The sequence below is a fragment of the Mangifera indica genome, chromosome 7 (genome assembly GCF_011075055.1).
Source record: "Mangifera indica cultivar Alphonso chromosome 7, CATAS_Mindica_2.1, whole genome shotgun sequence".
Taxonomy (NCBI): Eukaryota; Viridiplantae; Streptophyta; class Magnoliopsida; order Sapindales; family Anacardiaceae; genus Mangifera; species Mangifera indica.
This window is the reverse complement of record NC_058143.1, coordinates 19,337,793-19,354,915: the sequence shown is the minus strand read 5'-3', so window position 1 is coordinate 19,354,915 and position 17,123 is coordinate 19,337,793. Positions and strand designations below refer to the sequence as shown.

At 35.4% G+C, this 17,123-nt stretch overlaps 4 protein-coding genes across 7 annotated transcripts; 1 reads left to right on the top strand and 3 right to left on the bottom strand.

The window, feature by feature from the left end:
- Positions 1–233: 233 nt before the first annotated feature.
- Positions 234–2,203, top strand: LOC123220472 (vitellogenin-2-like). The gene has a single exon (XM_044642699.1). It carries the CDS (start codon positions 662–664, stop codon positions 1,871–1,873), a length of 1,212 nt encoding a protein of 403 aa, XP_044498634.1. The 5' UTR covers positions 234–661; the 3' UTR covers positions 1,874–2,203.
- Positions 2,204–5,432: 3,229 nt separating this feature from the next.
- Positions 5,433–6,297, bottom strand: LOC123220248 (60S ribosomal protein L22-2-like). Of its 2 annotated transcripts, none has more exons than XM_044642338.1 (3): positions 6,191–6,297; positions 5,841–6,103; positions 5,433–5,745 (listed from the first exon to the last, which is right to left on the bottom strand). In XM_044642338.1, exons 2-3 carry the CDS (start codon positions 6,074–6,076, stop codon positions 5,601–5,603), a joined length of 381 nt encoding a protein of 126 aa, XP_044498273.1. In that variant the 5' UTR covers positions 6,077–6,103; positions 6,191–6,297; the 3' UTR covers positions 5,433–5,600. The 2 variants fall into 2 exon arrangements, with proteins under 2 accessions (XP_044498273.1, XP_044498274.1); XM_044642339.1 differs by having other exon boundaries at positions 5,841–6,091.
- Positions 6,298–6,809: 512 nt separating this feature from the next.
- Positions 6,810–11,374, bottom strand: LOC123221899 (eukaryotic translation initiation factor 2 subunit gamma-like). Of its 3 annotated transcripts, none has more exons than XM_044644871.1 (9): positions 11,179–11,374; positions 10,697–10,888; positions 10,465–10,526; positions 9,527–9,639; positions 9,318–9,420; positions 8,690–8,917; positions 8,357–8,575; positions 7,644–7,904; positions 6,810–7,366 (listed from the first exon to the last, which is right to left on the bottom strand). In XM_044644871.1, the coding sequence occupies exons 2-9, from the start codon at positions 10,800–10,802 to the stop codon at positions 7,058–7,060; spliced, it is 1,401 nt and encodes a 466-aa protein (XP_044500806.1). In that variant the 5' UTR covers positions 10,803–10,888; positions 11,179–11,374; the 3' UTR covers positions 6,810–7,057. The 3 variants fall into 3 exon arrangements, with proteins under 3 accessions (XP_044500806.1, XP_044500804.1, XP_044500805.1); XM_044644869.1 differs by having other exon boundaries at positions 10,697–10,849; XM_044644870.1 differs by having other exon boundaries at positions 10,697–10,838.
- A 2,262-nt stretch (positions 11,375–13,636) lies between these two features.
- Positions 13,637–16,638, bottom strand: LOC123220534 (UDP-glucuronic acid decarboxylase 2-like). Its single transcript, XM_044642782.1, has 7 exons — positions 15,876–16,638; positions 15,183–15,330; positions 15,011–15,090; positions 14,858–14,941; positions 14,693–14,767; positions 14,321–14,413; positions 13,637–14,016 (listed from the first exon to the last, which is right to left on the bottom strand). The coding sequence occupies exons 1-7, from the start codon at positions 16,476–16,478 to the stop codon at positions 13,804–13,806; spliced, it is 1,296 nt and encodes a 431-aa protein (XP_044498717.1). The 5' UTR covers positions 16,479–16,638; the 3' UTR covers positions 13,637–13,803.
- Between the last annotated feature and the right edge of the window lie 485 nt (positions 16,639–17,123).

Sequence of the window (17,123 nt, the reverse complement as noted above, 5' to 3'; positions counted from 1 at the left end):
TTGAACACAGTACAGTACAATACAGTACAGTGCTGTAAACAAAACGGTGAAAGTCTGTAAAGATATAGAAAGCAAAGGAGACACTGACACGTGTCGTTTAAAATAAGGAGGTAGATTATAATAATAGTAGTGAAACGGCATATAGCAGGACCAGCAAAGCAACAGAAAGAAGGAATCTAGTGCAGAAGCTAGCTTTTCTTCTTCTCATTCTAACATGGTAATTGGTTAAGAGATGAGATAATAATAAATGAAGAGTAAAATGCAATGATGGTTCTGAAAAATTTAGGGTTTTGTTTGTCGTGTTATGGAGAGTAAAAGTCAGTCTTCCATGTGCGTCTGGGACTCTCTCCTTCTCCAGTCCAATCCCATTACTTGATAAGGCTTGAATTGAATGCCATATTTTTATTTTCGCTCAATTGCAGTCTCTGACCATCTGTTTCCCTTGTTTTGTTTTCTTCTTCTTCTTCTTCTTCTTCTTCTTCTTCTTCCGATTTCTCTCTCTCTCTGTCTGTGCCTGTCCTTCAGTCACTCAAAGTAAGCAAAGAAAAACAAAGCTATCAAAGAAAGGCTTCCATCGAATCGAGGTATGAGAAAAGGGCAACAAGAGAAGAGATTTGTTGTACAGAATCTTTAGACTTTGTTTTAAAAAAAGAAGATAACAATGGAAGGTGGAGGAAGAGTTGGTGTTGGTGTTGTTGAAGATGACACGGGAGATGGCATGCAGTGCAGTGATCATCCTTACAGAAACAACCCAGGTGGGATCTGTGCTTATTGTCTTCAAGAAAAGCTTGGAAAGTTGGTTTCTTCCTCTTTTCCTTTACCTGTTCGTGGCTCTTCTTCTTCTTCTTCTTCTCCTCCTTTCAGTTTTGACATTAGTGGTGGTGTTGCTGCTGGTGCTGGTGGTTGTGTTACTGCTACTTCTTCTTCTTCAGCTTCTCTTGCACTTTCTCTTTCTGTTCGCCCCAGAACCACCTCTAAAAGTCGTCGAAATGATAATGCCAATGATCGTCATTGTCAAGAATATTATACGAGGCGGGCCAGGATCCCTTTTCTTTTAGCAAAGAAGAAGAAGAAAATCATGGTGGCATCATCAGATCGTGCGGCAGATATTGTTTTCAAGAGAAGCAAGTCCACTGCCACTCCACGAAGAGGCCATTTGTTGGATGCTGATGAAGGTGAAGTTTTTAGCCCCAGAAAGCGAGGTGGGTTTTGGTCATTTCTTTACCATTCCTCTCTAAGGTCAAACGCCACAAAGAAAGCGGACAAGATCTCAACTTTAACATCAACTACCACAAATGGCTCTCATGTGAAGTCAAAAGAGAGAGGCTTGGGCTCTTCACTTTCAAGGAAAAGTGATATTGTTGTCAATGAGGAAGATGATAGTCCCAACGGTCAAGCAACTGCCTCAGCTTCATCTTTTGAGCGTAAAGTCTCGAGATCCAGATCTTTAGGGTGTGGAAGCAGGAGTTTTTCTGGCGATTTCTTTGAAAGAATCTCTACAGGTTTTGGAGACTGTACTCTCAGAAGAGTTGAGTCTCAAAGAGAAGGCAAACACAAGGTGAACAACACAACTTCATCTCACATGAAAGAAAGAGTTAAATGTGGTGGGATTTTCGGTGGGTTTATCATGACATCATCTTCCTCTTCATCATCTTCATCATCATATTGGCTTTCATCTTCTGCAGAAGATCATGTGAATGGGAAACCAACAGCCGCTGCTGCAGGTCCACTCACTCATGGAAGAAGTAAAAGCTGGGGAAGGGCTTTTGCTAGTCCCATGAGAGCTTTCACCAAACCCTCTTCTAAGCATGCAAATAAAAACACTACCCCAAATTTAGCAGCCATTCCTTCATTGTTGGCTGTGAGAGGCTAAAAGAATAAAGATGACAACTTTAGGATCTTGGGGTATACATCATATTGGCATGATAATTTTTTCCCATATTTCTCTTATGTAATTGCTTTTTTCTTCTATTTACAAACTGGATTTCCTTTTAGATATTTGCTTGCCTGGTCTTTTGTCCACCATTAATGGTGGGTTGAGATCAGCTAATCAAGCTAGCCTGCACTGATGGAATACAAGAACCAGAATTCCAAAGTGAATCATGCAGAGTTCAATCTGTATTCTTTAATCTTTGTAGTGTTTATTTGTAAGTTGAATCTTGAATGTTATGCCATAGAAATGTGTAATTCTGATATTTCCTTAGCAGAAATTGTTAATTTTTTTATCTCTTGTGCACATGCACACACATGTTTGTTGGTGTTGGACATGTTGCAGAAGAGAGAACCCAGTTCTTAAAATTACAGAAGTACTGCTTCACATGCTGGGAAATTTTCTCGGCAGCGTTGGTCCCAATTCATTAAACAATGAATTCTTTGAATATTCTTGTAAAGCCTTTCTGGGTTTTCAAAATTCATCAGGATCTTCTTCATGGTTTCTATCAGGACGCTGAAATATTTGAAGGATAGAGAGAAAAGATCTACACGATAACATGATAGGGACGCAAGACAAAGACCGGAGAAGTACACAAAATGCAAAGAGGCGTGCGAAAAATGCTGCCTATACTCGTGTGGGCACAGTGTTATTGGCACCGAAATTAATTTGTGGACCCATTTGATAGCTCCACCTTTCAATGCAAGCAGGCCTTGCCATGGATGGATTCGAGCGAGCGAACCGTACACAGAGCTCAGTTTGAATACGTAATACTAAATTCAATTTCATTTGAGTTGACCTGTAATGTTGTTGATATGATAAACAGTGAAGTAAATGGTAAGCAGTGTTATTAGAAAAAATAGATAAGTTAAATTTGAGTCAAATTATTTAGTTAAAACTATAATTTAAATTCAATTCATCCAAACCAAATGATAGAGCCAAGTCGACTCAACTCAAACCCAATATTAAAGCCTAAGCTTTGATTTTTTTAATCCAACACAAAGCCTTCTATGTCAAAAAGATAGTTGCTGGCTTTGTATTCCTTAAGGATTGGAGAGGGGCAAATCTCCTTTTGACCTTTGGGAATCCGAAAGGCTTTTGTGTTCCCCTAATTAAATTTAATCTTTTCAAAACTAAGTAAACAATATTAGGGTATGGTTAATTATCATCAATTAGGTTAGGCTTTGAAATGGACAAACCAGAAAAGTTTAATGGCAGTTTGATTCAACCTTGTTAAGGAAAAATTATATGCACGTATTGAGTCCAAAACTTGATTTATTTGGAAGGAAAAAGAAATCAATTTGACATCTGGGTTTAAATTTTTATAGGCTATTTATAATAACATGATTATAATCTTTGAATTGTGACCAATTATTCAATATCAAGACATAAATTAGGACCCATAAGCCCCATAATTGGAAGATTATATACAAAATCGTTATTAAAATGATGATTAAGGGCAATTTGATTTTGCTTTCAATAAGTTGGAGCATCTTTTGCTTTCAATAAGTTGGAGCATCCTCAGGGTTTCCTCAAAGAAAGAAAATGATGAAAATGATGTTATTTAGCTCATTTTTGAAAGGGGGAATTGGTCGGTAAAACAAGAATTAAGATCAAATTTGATTTGAGTCATAATTAAAACCTATTTTAATTCTTTGATTGGATTGATTAAAGATTAAATTAAGTAAATAGTATCGAATCGTAATTCAATTATTAAATTAGACCAATATAATCATTATATTGACATCATATTATTAAAACCTATTTTAAAATTTTAATTATATTATGCCGTATCATCTTACCGGCTGATTAATCGGATCAAACAACCTACAAACATTGAGCGAGCATACATACAAAGACAAATACAAATTTCAAAATGGGAATCATTTTGGATAGTAGATTTGAGACAATTGTAATGGCCCATCATGTTTCAATGCTTAATCTTCGTTATGGCCCTCATTTGTGCAGCTTATTTGATGCGACTCGCACCATTTAAACATCACAAATTCCTTCTTTTTTGTTTTGTGGCTAAGGCTAACATCAGTGTCTTAAAGCACTATCCAACCAACCTGACATGACTTATATTTCTCACCATGTTCATCCAACAATCGAAGATTTATTTTTCCACATCCTTTTCTTGCTGGCAATGTCTAATTTTTGTATTCTTTTAAAATGTGATAAATTTTCTAGAAATTCACGAGACAAAATGACTTGATGAAAGTTGTCCTGGGAGACACGGCCAAAGGTGATGATGTAGTTCTGTTGGTGTTACGTGGCCATGCTTATACGAAAGAAAATGCACAGACAAAAATTGATAGATACATTAACATGTATAAAAAAATTATATAATATAATAAATTTATTATATAATATAATATATATTATAAGATATAATATATATTTTCAGTATGTATTATATAATATAATATCCATGGATAGAAAATAGAGGCCCTAAAATGAACGTCCGTGCCAGTCTCACCTTGGTTCAAGAAGTAAGCTGAAACATAGGCGGATTCAGTCTAAAAATTCTAACTCGACCTGACCAGAAGTTCACCTTAAAGCAGTTGAGTGAAGAGCTGAAAGAAGGAAAGTCGCCATAAATTTACCAACAACTCTTGAATTGAGTTGGCTCCTCTAAAACTTAAGTTGACACATCCGTAGCTTTAGTTTCCAAGCTGGAGCCGCTCAAATTCATTTTATCTGCTACATACCTTAATTACTGCCAGTCAGCTCATCAATAGCGGCTTTAAACTCAACGTTAATCAAGTCATTAGGGTCAGTTATGCTTGCACCCTGAGCACTGAGGCTCTTTCCTCAAGTTTTCTTATAATCAATAGGCTGACAAATGACTTTGATAGCCTTCGATGTAGTGTCAACCTGACTAGATGGAAGAGTGGCACCTCTGCTACAAACACCAATCATAACAGCCACCGCCATAGCTACCAAGATCACAGCGGAAACACTAACTATAATGCCCTTCACCAATCACCATTTTTTGTGACAGACATTGGTTTATATGGTTTTTGTGCATCAAATTGAGTCTACAAAAATTGCTAATAATGAATGAAAGATGTATAATGAAGCTATCTTAAAAACAGTGCATGAATTATTGAAGAGACTTAGGTTGACGGGAAATCAATAAAACTATGTGTACTCAGTTTTAAACATACAGATTTTTTTTTCATTCCAGCACAATTCTTTTTTACTCAAACTCAACCCTAGAAAATCATATCTGGACAAGTTCCTCACACTGCAAATCCAAATTCGTACCTCTAGAATACCCAAGAGTCCAAATTCCAAATAATGTGGCAACAAAAAAAATTATCTTACAAGAGTGCCTATTCAACAAAGCAACTATTAAAAAGCCCACAACATCAAAACCCTAGCTAGGTAAGAGTTGTGCAGTAAGATTCACTTGCCCAGTTTCACCAATTACAGCAGAGGATGATAAAACTATATACAAAATCATTGTCACAATTTAGAAAATCCATCAGCAACAAACTTCCACAACAAAAGACTGAACTTTAGTGTGATTTAGCAATGCAAAAATGTCATATATTCAACTTCCAAAAAGCAGAAATTCAATCCTAAAGTCGCCAGTGTCTCATCACAAGAATTCTACTATTACAAAAATAAAAAAAAAAACACACAAACCACTAGACCCAGCAACTTAATCTCCCTCCTCACCCTCATTTTCAGCAATGTTGAAGTATCTGAGTTCATAAACATTACGGTCCTTGTTGGAAGCAATTACCCGAAGCCAGTCTCGCACGTTGTGCTTCTTCAGATACTTCTTTGTCAAGTACTTAAGGTACCTACAGAAGGGCCGAAACAGATCGCTAGTTTCAATCAAACAGCCAAAAATAAACAATCGAAGCTAATACTTTTTTGCTAAAAAGGACTAGTGTACCTTTTCGAGAAGTTGGAGTCTGAGGTGACAGTGATCTTAGTCTTCTCACGTGTGACGGTAACGGAGTCACCAAGAGCGCCAGCTTTGCCGCCAACTTTGATACGCTCTTGGAGGAATTTTTCTAGTGAGGCGATGTCCATGATCTTATCCTCCACTGGCTTAGCACAGTCGATGGTGAATGTTGCTCCTTTCTTCTTTCCTTTGGCCCCAGTGGCCGCTCCGCTTCCTCTGCTCATCTTAACCTAAACTCACTGATTCAAACCCTGAAAATCAATACGAAAAAAATAATGATAAATAATCGAAGCTAAAACGAAACGAAGGAAGAGCGACGGTTATAAAGAGACCCTAACCTTGAACGCCGCAGAAAAGAGAGAATGAGAACTAGGGTTAGAGTTTTTATGTAGCTAAGCGGCTGCATTTATCATAATGAAAGTGGGCCGAAGTATTTGGGCCGTTGATCAACATTATGAGGAGAGTCCAAACATGTTACATGTTTCAAACTCGGTTCGGTATTTCACTTGAACAAACTGAACTCAAGCTCAATTCAAAATCTACGAGGTTATCTTCTTTGATGACTTTTCTTCTCCTTTTATATTATACGACAAATTTTACATGCTTTTTAACACTTTCTTCAACAGATTCAAACTTGAGCAAGCTAAAACAAATCTATCTAGATTTAAACTTTTACCCAACTCAATTATAATTCGGCACAAGTCAAATCCAATTGTAGTTTCAAACTCGTTTTGAATTTTGTTCTGTGAAGTCATCCCATATTATTATAACTAAACATCAACAAAAATCAACGTACATAGAACTAAGAGTGTTGCTTTTGGATTTTACATGTGCAACATTATTCATCGTGTTTCTAATGCTTTGTCAGTGCTTATATGCGCGATATTATCTTTAAAAATCACTAGATTTCCGAAAGAAATCCGAAACTGCTCTACCCGAAACATGCATGGAAGGAGCTTCCAACAAATATGGCTTGGCAGCCACCATTATATATCAAAGTTTATGTCCATAATCAAATGGTAACAAATCATCAGTATTTGGCATTACCAAGAGGAGTATAACAAACAATTGCAATTCAAATAATGTTTTCTTCTCCATCTAACAAAAATTGTCCCAAGCAACTGTCTTCCTTCCCACGTGTATCAAAACTATTACTCGCACCGTTGTACTAGTTTTCTCTTCCTGCAATCATTCCTTTATCTCCTTCACGCTAGCGGGGGACAGGCAGGAACATCTAGCGTGGTTCCAGCTTGAATCTGACCCCACCCAATAAGACGCCAGTGCTTCTCAACTCTCCGACTGAGAGCAATCTTCTCACCCTTGCTGGTACACACTGGAGATGTGAGTTGCAGTTTTGCTAAATCATTCTTTACGGCAATAACCCTAGCACCAGTTGACATAGACCCTATATTCAACATAAGTATCTCGGCCTTGGCAAGCTTTGAGACTTTTCCCTGCCTTTCTGAGCCCTTTGTCCTGACACCAAGAAGCCGACGCAGTAGGAAGAAGTTCACCTGCAACATCAAACACCATTTGAATTTCAGGGTGTCATAATCTATTCAATGACCACATATTCTAATTTTTTCTACAGCAAGATAGCAGACAATTTGAAACATCTCCTGTCCTGAAATCATAAAATGAAAAAACCTGCATTTGAATGTTCACACATGTTGGGGACTTGAAAAGTTGCACTTGCACAAAAAACATGATAACCCAGTTAGCTAAAATAGATACTGGGCATCATCAAAATTCAAAGATCCAAAGAAGATTCTTGCAGGCTCAGTTTCTTACCTCAAGCTCAACAAAAACTTCAGGGAGTGATCCAACTTCCCCAAGAACCTGACCGACCAACCTATCTGCACGTGTCAAAGTAGGATCCATGGTTGTGCCAACACCAATGAGACCTCCAGGTACAGCAAACTGTAGTTCGTTTTGCTCAGCAAATAATGAAACTATTCTAGAATATATTGGTGTGCACTTTATATTCCCATTCTCATCTTTAACAACAATACCAGGTCGAACCTCAATAAATTGGTTTACTTTCAAAACACCCTGCAAAATTGAATGACCAATTAAACTATTGAATTGGGACAAAACTAAAGTCGACTAATATCTAAAATGCAAAACAGCTCAAAGTCGACAAATTCAGATTCCCGGTTTGGACGAACATGAAATCAAATGCAGAATACTGACAACAACTTGATAATTCACATTTAAATTATGACAGAAATTTTATCACTAATATACTTATTACCCATAGTACATAAATTTAAAAATGTATTAGTTTATTTGGTACATCTGTTTGGTCCTTAAAGATTATTATCTGGAACCCCATTGAATTTATTTCATTTCTCAAAATCAGAACCCAACAAGGGACTTCAGAAAAAATATGTAATAAAATTTTCTGCCTTTATTATCCCTCACAAATACTGGAGCTCATAATTAAGCATGTTCATAACACAATAAATAGGTTCTCAAAGTGAAGTCATAGAAAAGAAACATACCCTAAGGATACTTCCACCAGCTACACCACCTTTTATCTCATCAACCTCAAACCCAGGCTTATTGACATCAAATGAACGGATAACAATCATATTAGGTGGTGAGGTGAAGTTCCTCTCTGGAATGGGAATCTTTTTAACAATGTATTCACAAACAACATCAATGTTGTATTTCAGCTGTGCAGAAATCGGCACAACTGGAGCACCATCTGCAACAGTTCCCTGGCAAAATTATGTTAAGCATGTCAGTTTCTTGAAGGTGGGGAAACATTCCACAAACAAGTCAATAAAAACAAGAGATATTTGTTCTACAAGAATAGTCTAAGAATATTTAACCTGGATAAATTTTTGAATGGCCTCATGTTGGTTAATGGCTACATTTTCCTGAATGAGATCAACTTTATTTTGAAGAATTATGATATGTTGAAGGCGCATGATTTCAACGGCAGCAAGATGCTCGGAAGTTTGTGGTTGGGGACAACTTTCATTGGCAGCTATGAGAAGTAACGCCCCATCCATAATTGCTGCTCCATTAAGCATTGTAGCCATGAGAATATCATGACCCTAGTCAAAGGAAGAAGTGCAAATAATTGGTTATCAGCAAATAAATTCTAGAAAACAAGTGCCCTGCAACTAACAGATACTGCACTCAAACTTTTTCCTTTTATTTCCTAAGGTAGATTAGTTTGTACCAATGAAATAATTTATTTGATTAGAAGGGCCAAGTCTGTTTAAGAACTTCACAAAAGAATACAGAGGAGGGCCTATCCAATGAAGAAAATTATACAAATATTCCAAAATAAGCAGACCCAAAGACAGGATTGATCAAGACAAAACAGTGATACACATTCTTACACAAATACACACCAAGCAGAAACACAATGAAATTACCATATTTTATACATCATCCAGATCCTAGCCAGAATCATCTATAATACACATAAAAAAATCATTTACTACTTACTGGGCAATCGACAAAAGAGACATGCCTCAGCAATTTCATCCTGTAGTTTTCATAACCGGGCACATCACACATAGGACTATCCTCCTTGCCACTCCCATATGCCCTACAAAAATGAAAATTGACTATTAGCTTGCAGTGCTACAGAGAAATTTGAAAGCAGAGTTAGATCTTCATTTCTCAACAAATTTACAGCAGGATAGGGCACCCACTTGTAGCACATAGGTCGAGGGCATCGATCATCTTCACATTTGTAAATTTTTGCATTTGCATACCCCAGCTTGATTGTAATATTACGCTCCAACTCATTTTTAAACCGAACAGTCTAAAAATAAAGGCAAAGAAAGAGATCATATTAGATTGCTAATGCAAATAACTCCCAAAAAATCAAATATTAAATCCATTATCTTCATAATTAACTGCCTAATCCCAACCCAAACTCGAATGAAGACACCGGTACCATTATCAAATGAAGTCTTCACCAATTCATAATAAAATTTATGCAGATAGTTTAGATAAATTCAATGGAAGCATTCAACTAAGAAAAAATTGGCAATTCAAAAAACTTAGGGAAATTTTTTAAACTTTGATCTTTGTTGGGAAACATTGCAATTTCGGGCTCCAACTCCCACATAATGTTCGTTTGCAGTCAATTAAAAAGTATAGAGGTTGTCTTTCTATCTAGTGAATTGATCTTCAAAATCATTAGCCTTCCCTAGTGTCAAAATTTCGTACAATCTATCTTTGAGAAACTTTCTGCAGAACAAAACAAAGGATAGTCACTACTCTCAAATGCCTCACTTAAGAGAGGCATTCCCTTCTCCACAGCAAGAGGCAGTCACTCAAGACGTCCAAGTCAGCAGCCATCTAATCACCAACTGGTATTTTTTATATAGCCCAAAGACACTTATAGATCCATGTTCTCTTCTTTCTTCCCAAGTTGAACTATTATTTTTTTATTTGACATCTGATAAAACTAAACAAGCAAAACAAGCATCGAAACCTTATAGTGCATTCAAATAGAGGAAGAACACTACAGAATTATTTACTGAAATCAATTATCATTGTATGGGAGAAAAAATCAAATACAGAGCATGCTTCACAAGAGAGTTCTAAGCTTAGCAGCAAAATCAATATAGCAATTAATCACCTGAACACCAGATATCGCCTTCACAACAGTTGATTTTCCATGTGCCACATGACCAATGGTGCCTGGAAACATGAATGAAACCATAAGTAATCAATCTAAACCCTTAAATAAAATATAAAAGGGACTAACAATTAAGAAACAATGTAAAAAGATCTACCACACAACTTTTTTGGTGAGTGGCAAACGTAAAAAGACATCCTATCCATCTCATATGGGGAAGAAAGAATATTACCTATATTTATAGTCGCCTGCCTAGAGATGACTTCAGGAGAAAGTGGATGCAACTTTGTCACATCCAATTTACTCAAGTCTTGCTCCATTAAACCTTTCTTCGACATCTTAGCTGTTTCTTGAAAAGTTCCTCTTTAAATAACCTTTATGGCAACTAGAAATGTTAAACATTCACAAGCTTTAGGGCTTAAAACTGCATCAATCGTATAAGTAGCACTATAAATTTTCACTCAGGTACGACTAAACATGATGTTAACATAATTCAATATATACTAATAGGAATAAAAAATCCCAAATATTCACAGAAACCCTAAATTCAATACAAAAATATAGCATCACAATAACTTAAAACAAGCAATACGCAAACCCTAACTATTTTTTATGCAGTTATAAAGAAAGATATTTAAACAAAATCACATGCCATTAAAACTAAAACAAGGAAAAAAAAAATTTAACAAACTCACAGTCAATAAAAGTTATCACCTGCAAAATTGAATCTTTGTCCGAGAGATTAAGATCAGAAGGAGATGAAATGGAGGTAACTGACTGAGTGTGAAGCAAGCCGACGAGAGAGTATTGTGAGTCTGAGGCTTAGTGCAGCGCTGGGAGGTGTTGAGTTGAGAGAGAAGCTAGGTCTACAGGCAGGGATTATTGTAGGGGAGCTTATCTTGGAAGTTGGGAAGCTAGGGATGGTTGTTTAGTGATTTTAACGGGGGCCAAGTGAGTTTTCCACTTTTAGGAATCTGGGCTGGGCCTAAAATGAGATTCTTATGGATTTTTTAACATTTTAAATTTCAAGGGAACATTAATTGCCCTAAATTATATTTATCTGATCAATTAGATCTAATTCGAATTTAACTTAAATTAATAATATGTAATTAGAGTTTGAGTGTATTTGAGTTATTTTTGATGAAGTAAATATTATCATAAAAATATAAATAATATCATCAAAAAGATAAATAAAATGAATTTGATAGGAGTTATCGAACTAAAATTTTAATTCAAATTTGACTACTTCAAATTGAACAATAAATTCGAATTATGTTTGTTAGCCCAAATCTTCCTTTTATTCATAATCCTAACCTGCTAAAGCAATGCACTTAAAAATTATAATTTTGTAACAAATTATTTTCTCGTTCATATTTTATAATGAATTGTGAATTTGATTTAAATTAAATACATATTTTGAATTTAAACTTATTTAAATTTATATATAATAATATCATTAGAAAATTATTAATTAGAGTAATAATATTACCGAGAAGGGAATCGTTAGGAGGGCGAACAATGTTACTAAATAATGTCACTCATAGGAAACCAAAACGCATGCTATTGGGTAACATTGGGTTTGCAAGATTTACTCTCCAATAAATGTGAAATCACATGTAACCACCCAAGATTTACCCTTAAAACACTTTTCACCCTGCTTAAATGATATAAATAACACAATTTTATGCAAAAATAAAACTTCATTTGAAAAAAAAAAAAAAAAACTTCTTAAGTGTATAATGAAAATATTACCATCGAAATATATGAAAAATAAAAAGTATATCTTATACAAATTACACCTAAACATTTAAAACGTAATAGTTTAATATCTATTATATGGTTAAAACTTATATTTTATTCCATATTATCCATTAGAAACTCTAGTCATCGACCACTTTTTCATTATAATCAGATCTCACCATTGTCATGAGATTCAACCTCTACTACCCTCTGTCTGATCATAAATGAACTCATAAAAAATTTCTTTTGATAAAGTTATTGATGATTTGATTAATCAAGTTATCGATAACTTGATCGAGTGAAGACTATTATTGATAACAACTTTCACTCAATCAAATCATCAAGTGAATTATCCAAGCAAAAGGATCATCAAGTGAAAGTTGTCATTGTCAATCTCATTGTTGTGGAAAGAGAGGGTGAAATTATTGATATCAATAATAATCTGATAACTGAAAAAGTAAAGATAAAGACGAAAAGAAAGAGAACAAAAAATTATTTATACAATTTGAATATTTAAAAGTTTTTGTTGATATGTAGTTATTTGATAAATTTGAAAAATAAAATAGTTAGGATAAACTAATAATAATTTTACTTTGTGGCACTATATCATAAATTTATTTTCATTAACATAGCTTGATTCTAAGGTGAAAAATCAAACCCAGAGTGGGGAAATGTAATTTATTGTAAATGTAATTTATTTATTAGATTATAATTTGTACGCTGCACTTGGTACACTATTATTGCTTGTTTGACAAGTTCTGTAGTTTTGTTTGTTTGTTTGTTTGACAAGATTAGTTTTTGCCAGCAACGACTACGTGTTTCTAGTTGACTTGTGTTTTGTTGTTGGTATTCCATGTGACTATTTATACCTAATTTTAAATATTTAATTAAATATTTATATAATATAATATTAAATAATTAAAAAAATTTAAATTAAAAATAAATAATATATAATTATATGATAATATATTATCCAAATATTTAATTAAATATTTAAAATTATATATATATATAATATTTGCTCAATTTTCTATTATAATTTGGCTTGTACAGAGAGGCCAATGAATGTTCATTGAATAAAATCATCTCATCCTTCTCTTTAATGTTTTAGTATTGTAGATTGCATGCTTTCTTTGCTTCTCTTGTTTTCCTTTTCAATTTGGTCACAAATGGTTTGAACAACTTCAAGGTCAGGGTTCCAGTCGCCGATCCAACCATGGCTGTAATAAAAGACACTGTAACATCTCTTTCCGACAATCATGGTTGTAAGAATAAGTTGGTGAGAAAATTAAAAAACATAAGTCTTATTCATAGTTGATTGCATTAAATTGTCCGAGAATTTTTTCTCTTTTTTTTTTTTTTTTTCATCCCTGTAGTTTTAGTTTTTATCTATCAAACTTGAAAACGATGCTGAGACAACAAAAATTCCTTAATAGAAAATGATGAAAATGGCATTATATCCAGTACATGGATACATCTGTTATCTGAAATAACTGGAATTCTAAAGATAAGGAGAATTCCGAGACATCAAACTGCAAATTGGGCATCTGGGCCTCTGCAAATCACAACAACAACAACAAAAAAAATTATTGGCTTAAGTTAAACGGTGGCGCCACCTTCCTTTTGGTTGCCAAAGATGCGGTGTTTGAAGTCAGAAACCATGAGAGGCAGGCCGTTCCGGAGGGAGACGGTGGGCTCCCACCCTAGAAACTTTTTTGCTTTGGTAATGTCTGGCTTTCTCTTGTGTGGGTCATCCTCTGTGTTAGGCCTAAACTCTATTTTAGCATTTGGATCTATCACTTCTTGGACCACCTGCGCAGACAAGGGCGTCCAATAAATATATATAATGCTGGAAAGATAAGATTCCAATTTATGATCAATGATAAGGGATGCACCCGAACTCAATTAGCTCAAATTCATCTCGAAATCAATGACACCAATCCTTTTTTAATTGTTAATTATTTTTATATTTTTCAATAATGGTTTTTCTCGTTAATGCTAATTTTTAATTAATTATATTAGATTTAAACTAAATTTAAGTTAATCATTGTTCGGATTTGATTTTATTCGGATCCACCCCTAAATCACATTGTCATTGATAAAATTTCAATGATACCTGTGCGAGTTCAAGCATGGTAAATTCACCAGGGTTACCGAGATTGAAAGGACCGACATGTTCACCTTCCATAAGACGAAGTAGACCCTCTACCTGTAGATTTTGCACACAAAAAATCTATCAGCTGTTATGTTCATCTTCAATTATGGAAGGATATTAGTACAGTTTTCAATATATAGGCAACTTTTTAGGTCCATTATGGCAGGAGTAAGTTTGTGACCCACAAAGAGAAAATATACAAGAAGTCGCCATCTTGCCCAAGCATGATGGCACCAACATGTGAATTCATTTCAATGCATGAAACAGACTACAGAACTTACATATCTCAGATTATTCTAGACAAATATAAAAGCTAACAAAGGCTTTAATTACCAAGTCTGAAACGTATTGGAAGCTCCTGGTTTGCTTGCCGTCCCCATACACAGTCAATGGCTGCTTCCTCAATGCCTGTACAGTTTTCAATTCAATATTTTCCTTCACGGCGGGCCAAAAGCCATTAATGTTAGCTAATCAGTAACAAGAGGTGAGAAAACTCACCTGGGCAACGAAATTGCTAACCACACGACCATCATCAATACACATACGTGGTCCATAAGTGTTAAAAATCCTAGCAATCCTCACCTGTAAAACAAATTATGAATTTATAATGCAAGTTTGTCTTCATTTACAGTAAATTTAAAAATAATTGACCTCAATTCCAAGTCCTCTGTGATAGTCCATGGACAAGGTCTCGGCTGTGCGCTTTCCCTCGTCATAGCAGCTCCTCACACCTGCCGACGAATGAGAATACAAAATGACTTTCACTTTCAGGTCCCAATGGCATTCACATACATAAATTTGCAGGAATGAAAATGATACTGACCGATGGGGTTGACGTTGCCCCAGTAGGTTTCGGCTTGTGGGTGCTGCAGAGGATCGCCGTACACCTCACTTGTGCTGGTTAACAGGAACCGTGCACCTACTCTCTTCGCCAGACCTAACATGTTCAGTGTCCCAACCACATTCGTCTTGTGCAAACGCCACACCAAAAACACAGTTAAGAAAAGAAAAACTTTTAACATTCTCGATACATGTGTAGATGAGATTCACCTATCTACCATAAATATTTGTATTTGTATTGTATACAATGTGAGGTTGGATTCGAGTCAATTGGCTCAAATACAATTCCAACTAATCGAATTTGAATTGGGATTCTTAATTTAACTCAAATCTAACAAGTTGCCGATGTATTCATCTCCATCGACCTTAATTCTTCTTTTCCACATTTTCAAGAGATTTTCCAACGCTCAAATTAGATATTTTAGATTTGAGCAAAATTCCAACCTACATATCTTCAAACTTAACTCGAATTCCCTTCAAAAAAACTATTTGAATTGGGGGTCTCGGCTGTGCACAGATTAGTCCCTGATCATAACATCAATAATCACTATTTAATTGAAATCATCAATCAAATATACCCCAAAGGGAGCGAAAAATTCTTTTTGTTTTTTGAAAAAATTTCTTTGAAAGCAAACGCAATGGAGAAAGAAAATAATGCAGACATGAAAAAGGATATAATAGTCTTGACGGGATTGAATTTGTAATGAACGGGAGAGGCGGGGCAGGCCAGGTGGTAGATCTGATCAACTTCAAGAAGAATCGGCTCGACGACGTCGTGTCTGATCAGCTCAAACCGGTGGTTACCGAAATGATGCACCAGATTATCTTTTCTCCCCGTGAAGAAATTATCAACCACTATCACGTTATCGCCTCTCTCCATCAGACGGTCCACAAGGTGGCTGCCCACGAATCCAGCTCCACCGGTGACTAGAATCCTCAAGGCTTTTCTTTTCAGGCCTAAAGGCACTTTTCCACCCGCATTTGTGCGGCCAAACGACGACTTTTCCTCCTGGTGAGTCTCGTAGAGGACCCGGCGGCGAGCCAAGTGAGTCGAGTGGGATTGAAAACCCGAGTCGATTATCTGATGGTGATGTGACGGTGGTGAAGTTGACACAGGGAATCTGTTGAAAAAGAGAGCTGCGATGGAAATTCCAACGAAGAGAAAAATGAGTCGCTGAGAGCCCAGCATGTAGCGAACTGAGTTGGTAAATCTTTTGAGAAATGGATGTTGTGTTTGGTCTGTTTGGCTTCCATGGATCAAATGATCATGAGAATCCATTAAAACTATACTGAAGGATTTGAAGAAGAAGAAGAAGAAGAAGGTTATGTGGAAAGAGAGAGGCTTAGTTTAGTTTAAGTCTGTGTATGAGTGGCATCCATGCATGAAATTTCGGAGCATAATCTCAGTGAAAAGGCCGAGGTTGGTTATTCTCGTTTGGTATGGCATTTATGGTGCCAAATAACAAGCTAATGGCTTACCAAAAGTAAAAACAAAAGCAGTTTCTCTTTAGAGTAAATTCCGTTTCCCACCCAAGTTTTGCCTTAAATCAGTTGCCACCCTAAGTGTTATAAATAACAATTTTCACCCAAATCAAACTCATGTAAAGGCAAATTAGTTTTTTTTTTTAAATTAATTTTGAGAAAAAAATAGAAAAATAACTCTTTTACACCAATTAGACCTAAAAATTGTAAACGTGACAATATAACATTAAAAAAAGTTTAAAAACTTATAAACTAATCTCTAAAATTTAAAAAAAATAGTAACTGTGGCACTACTCCTTTAGAAATGATAATATTTGTCCTTATATCCTGAAAATACTATTATAACACTAATATATTGTAATATGATTTTCACACACCCCTAATTTATTGAGTTATGTCCAGTCGAAAACTACCAAGGGGTACATTAATGTTTTAAAATTTT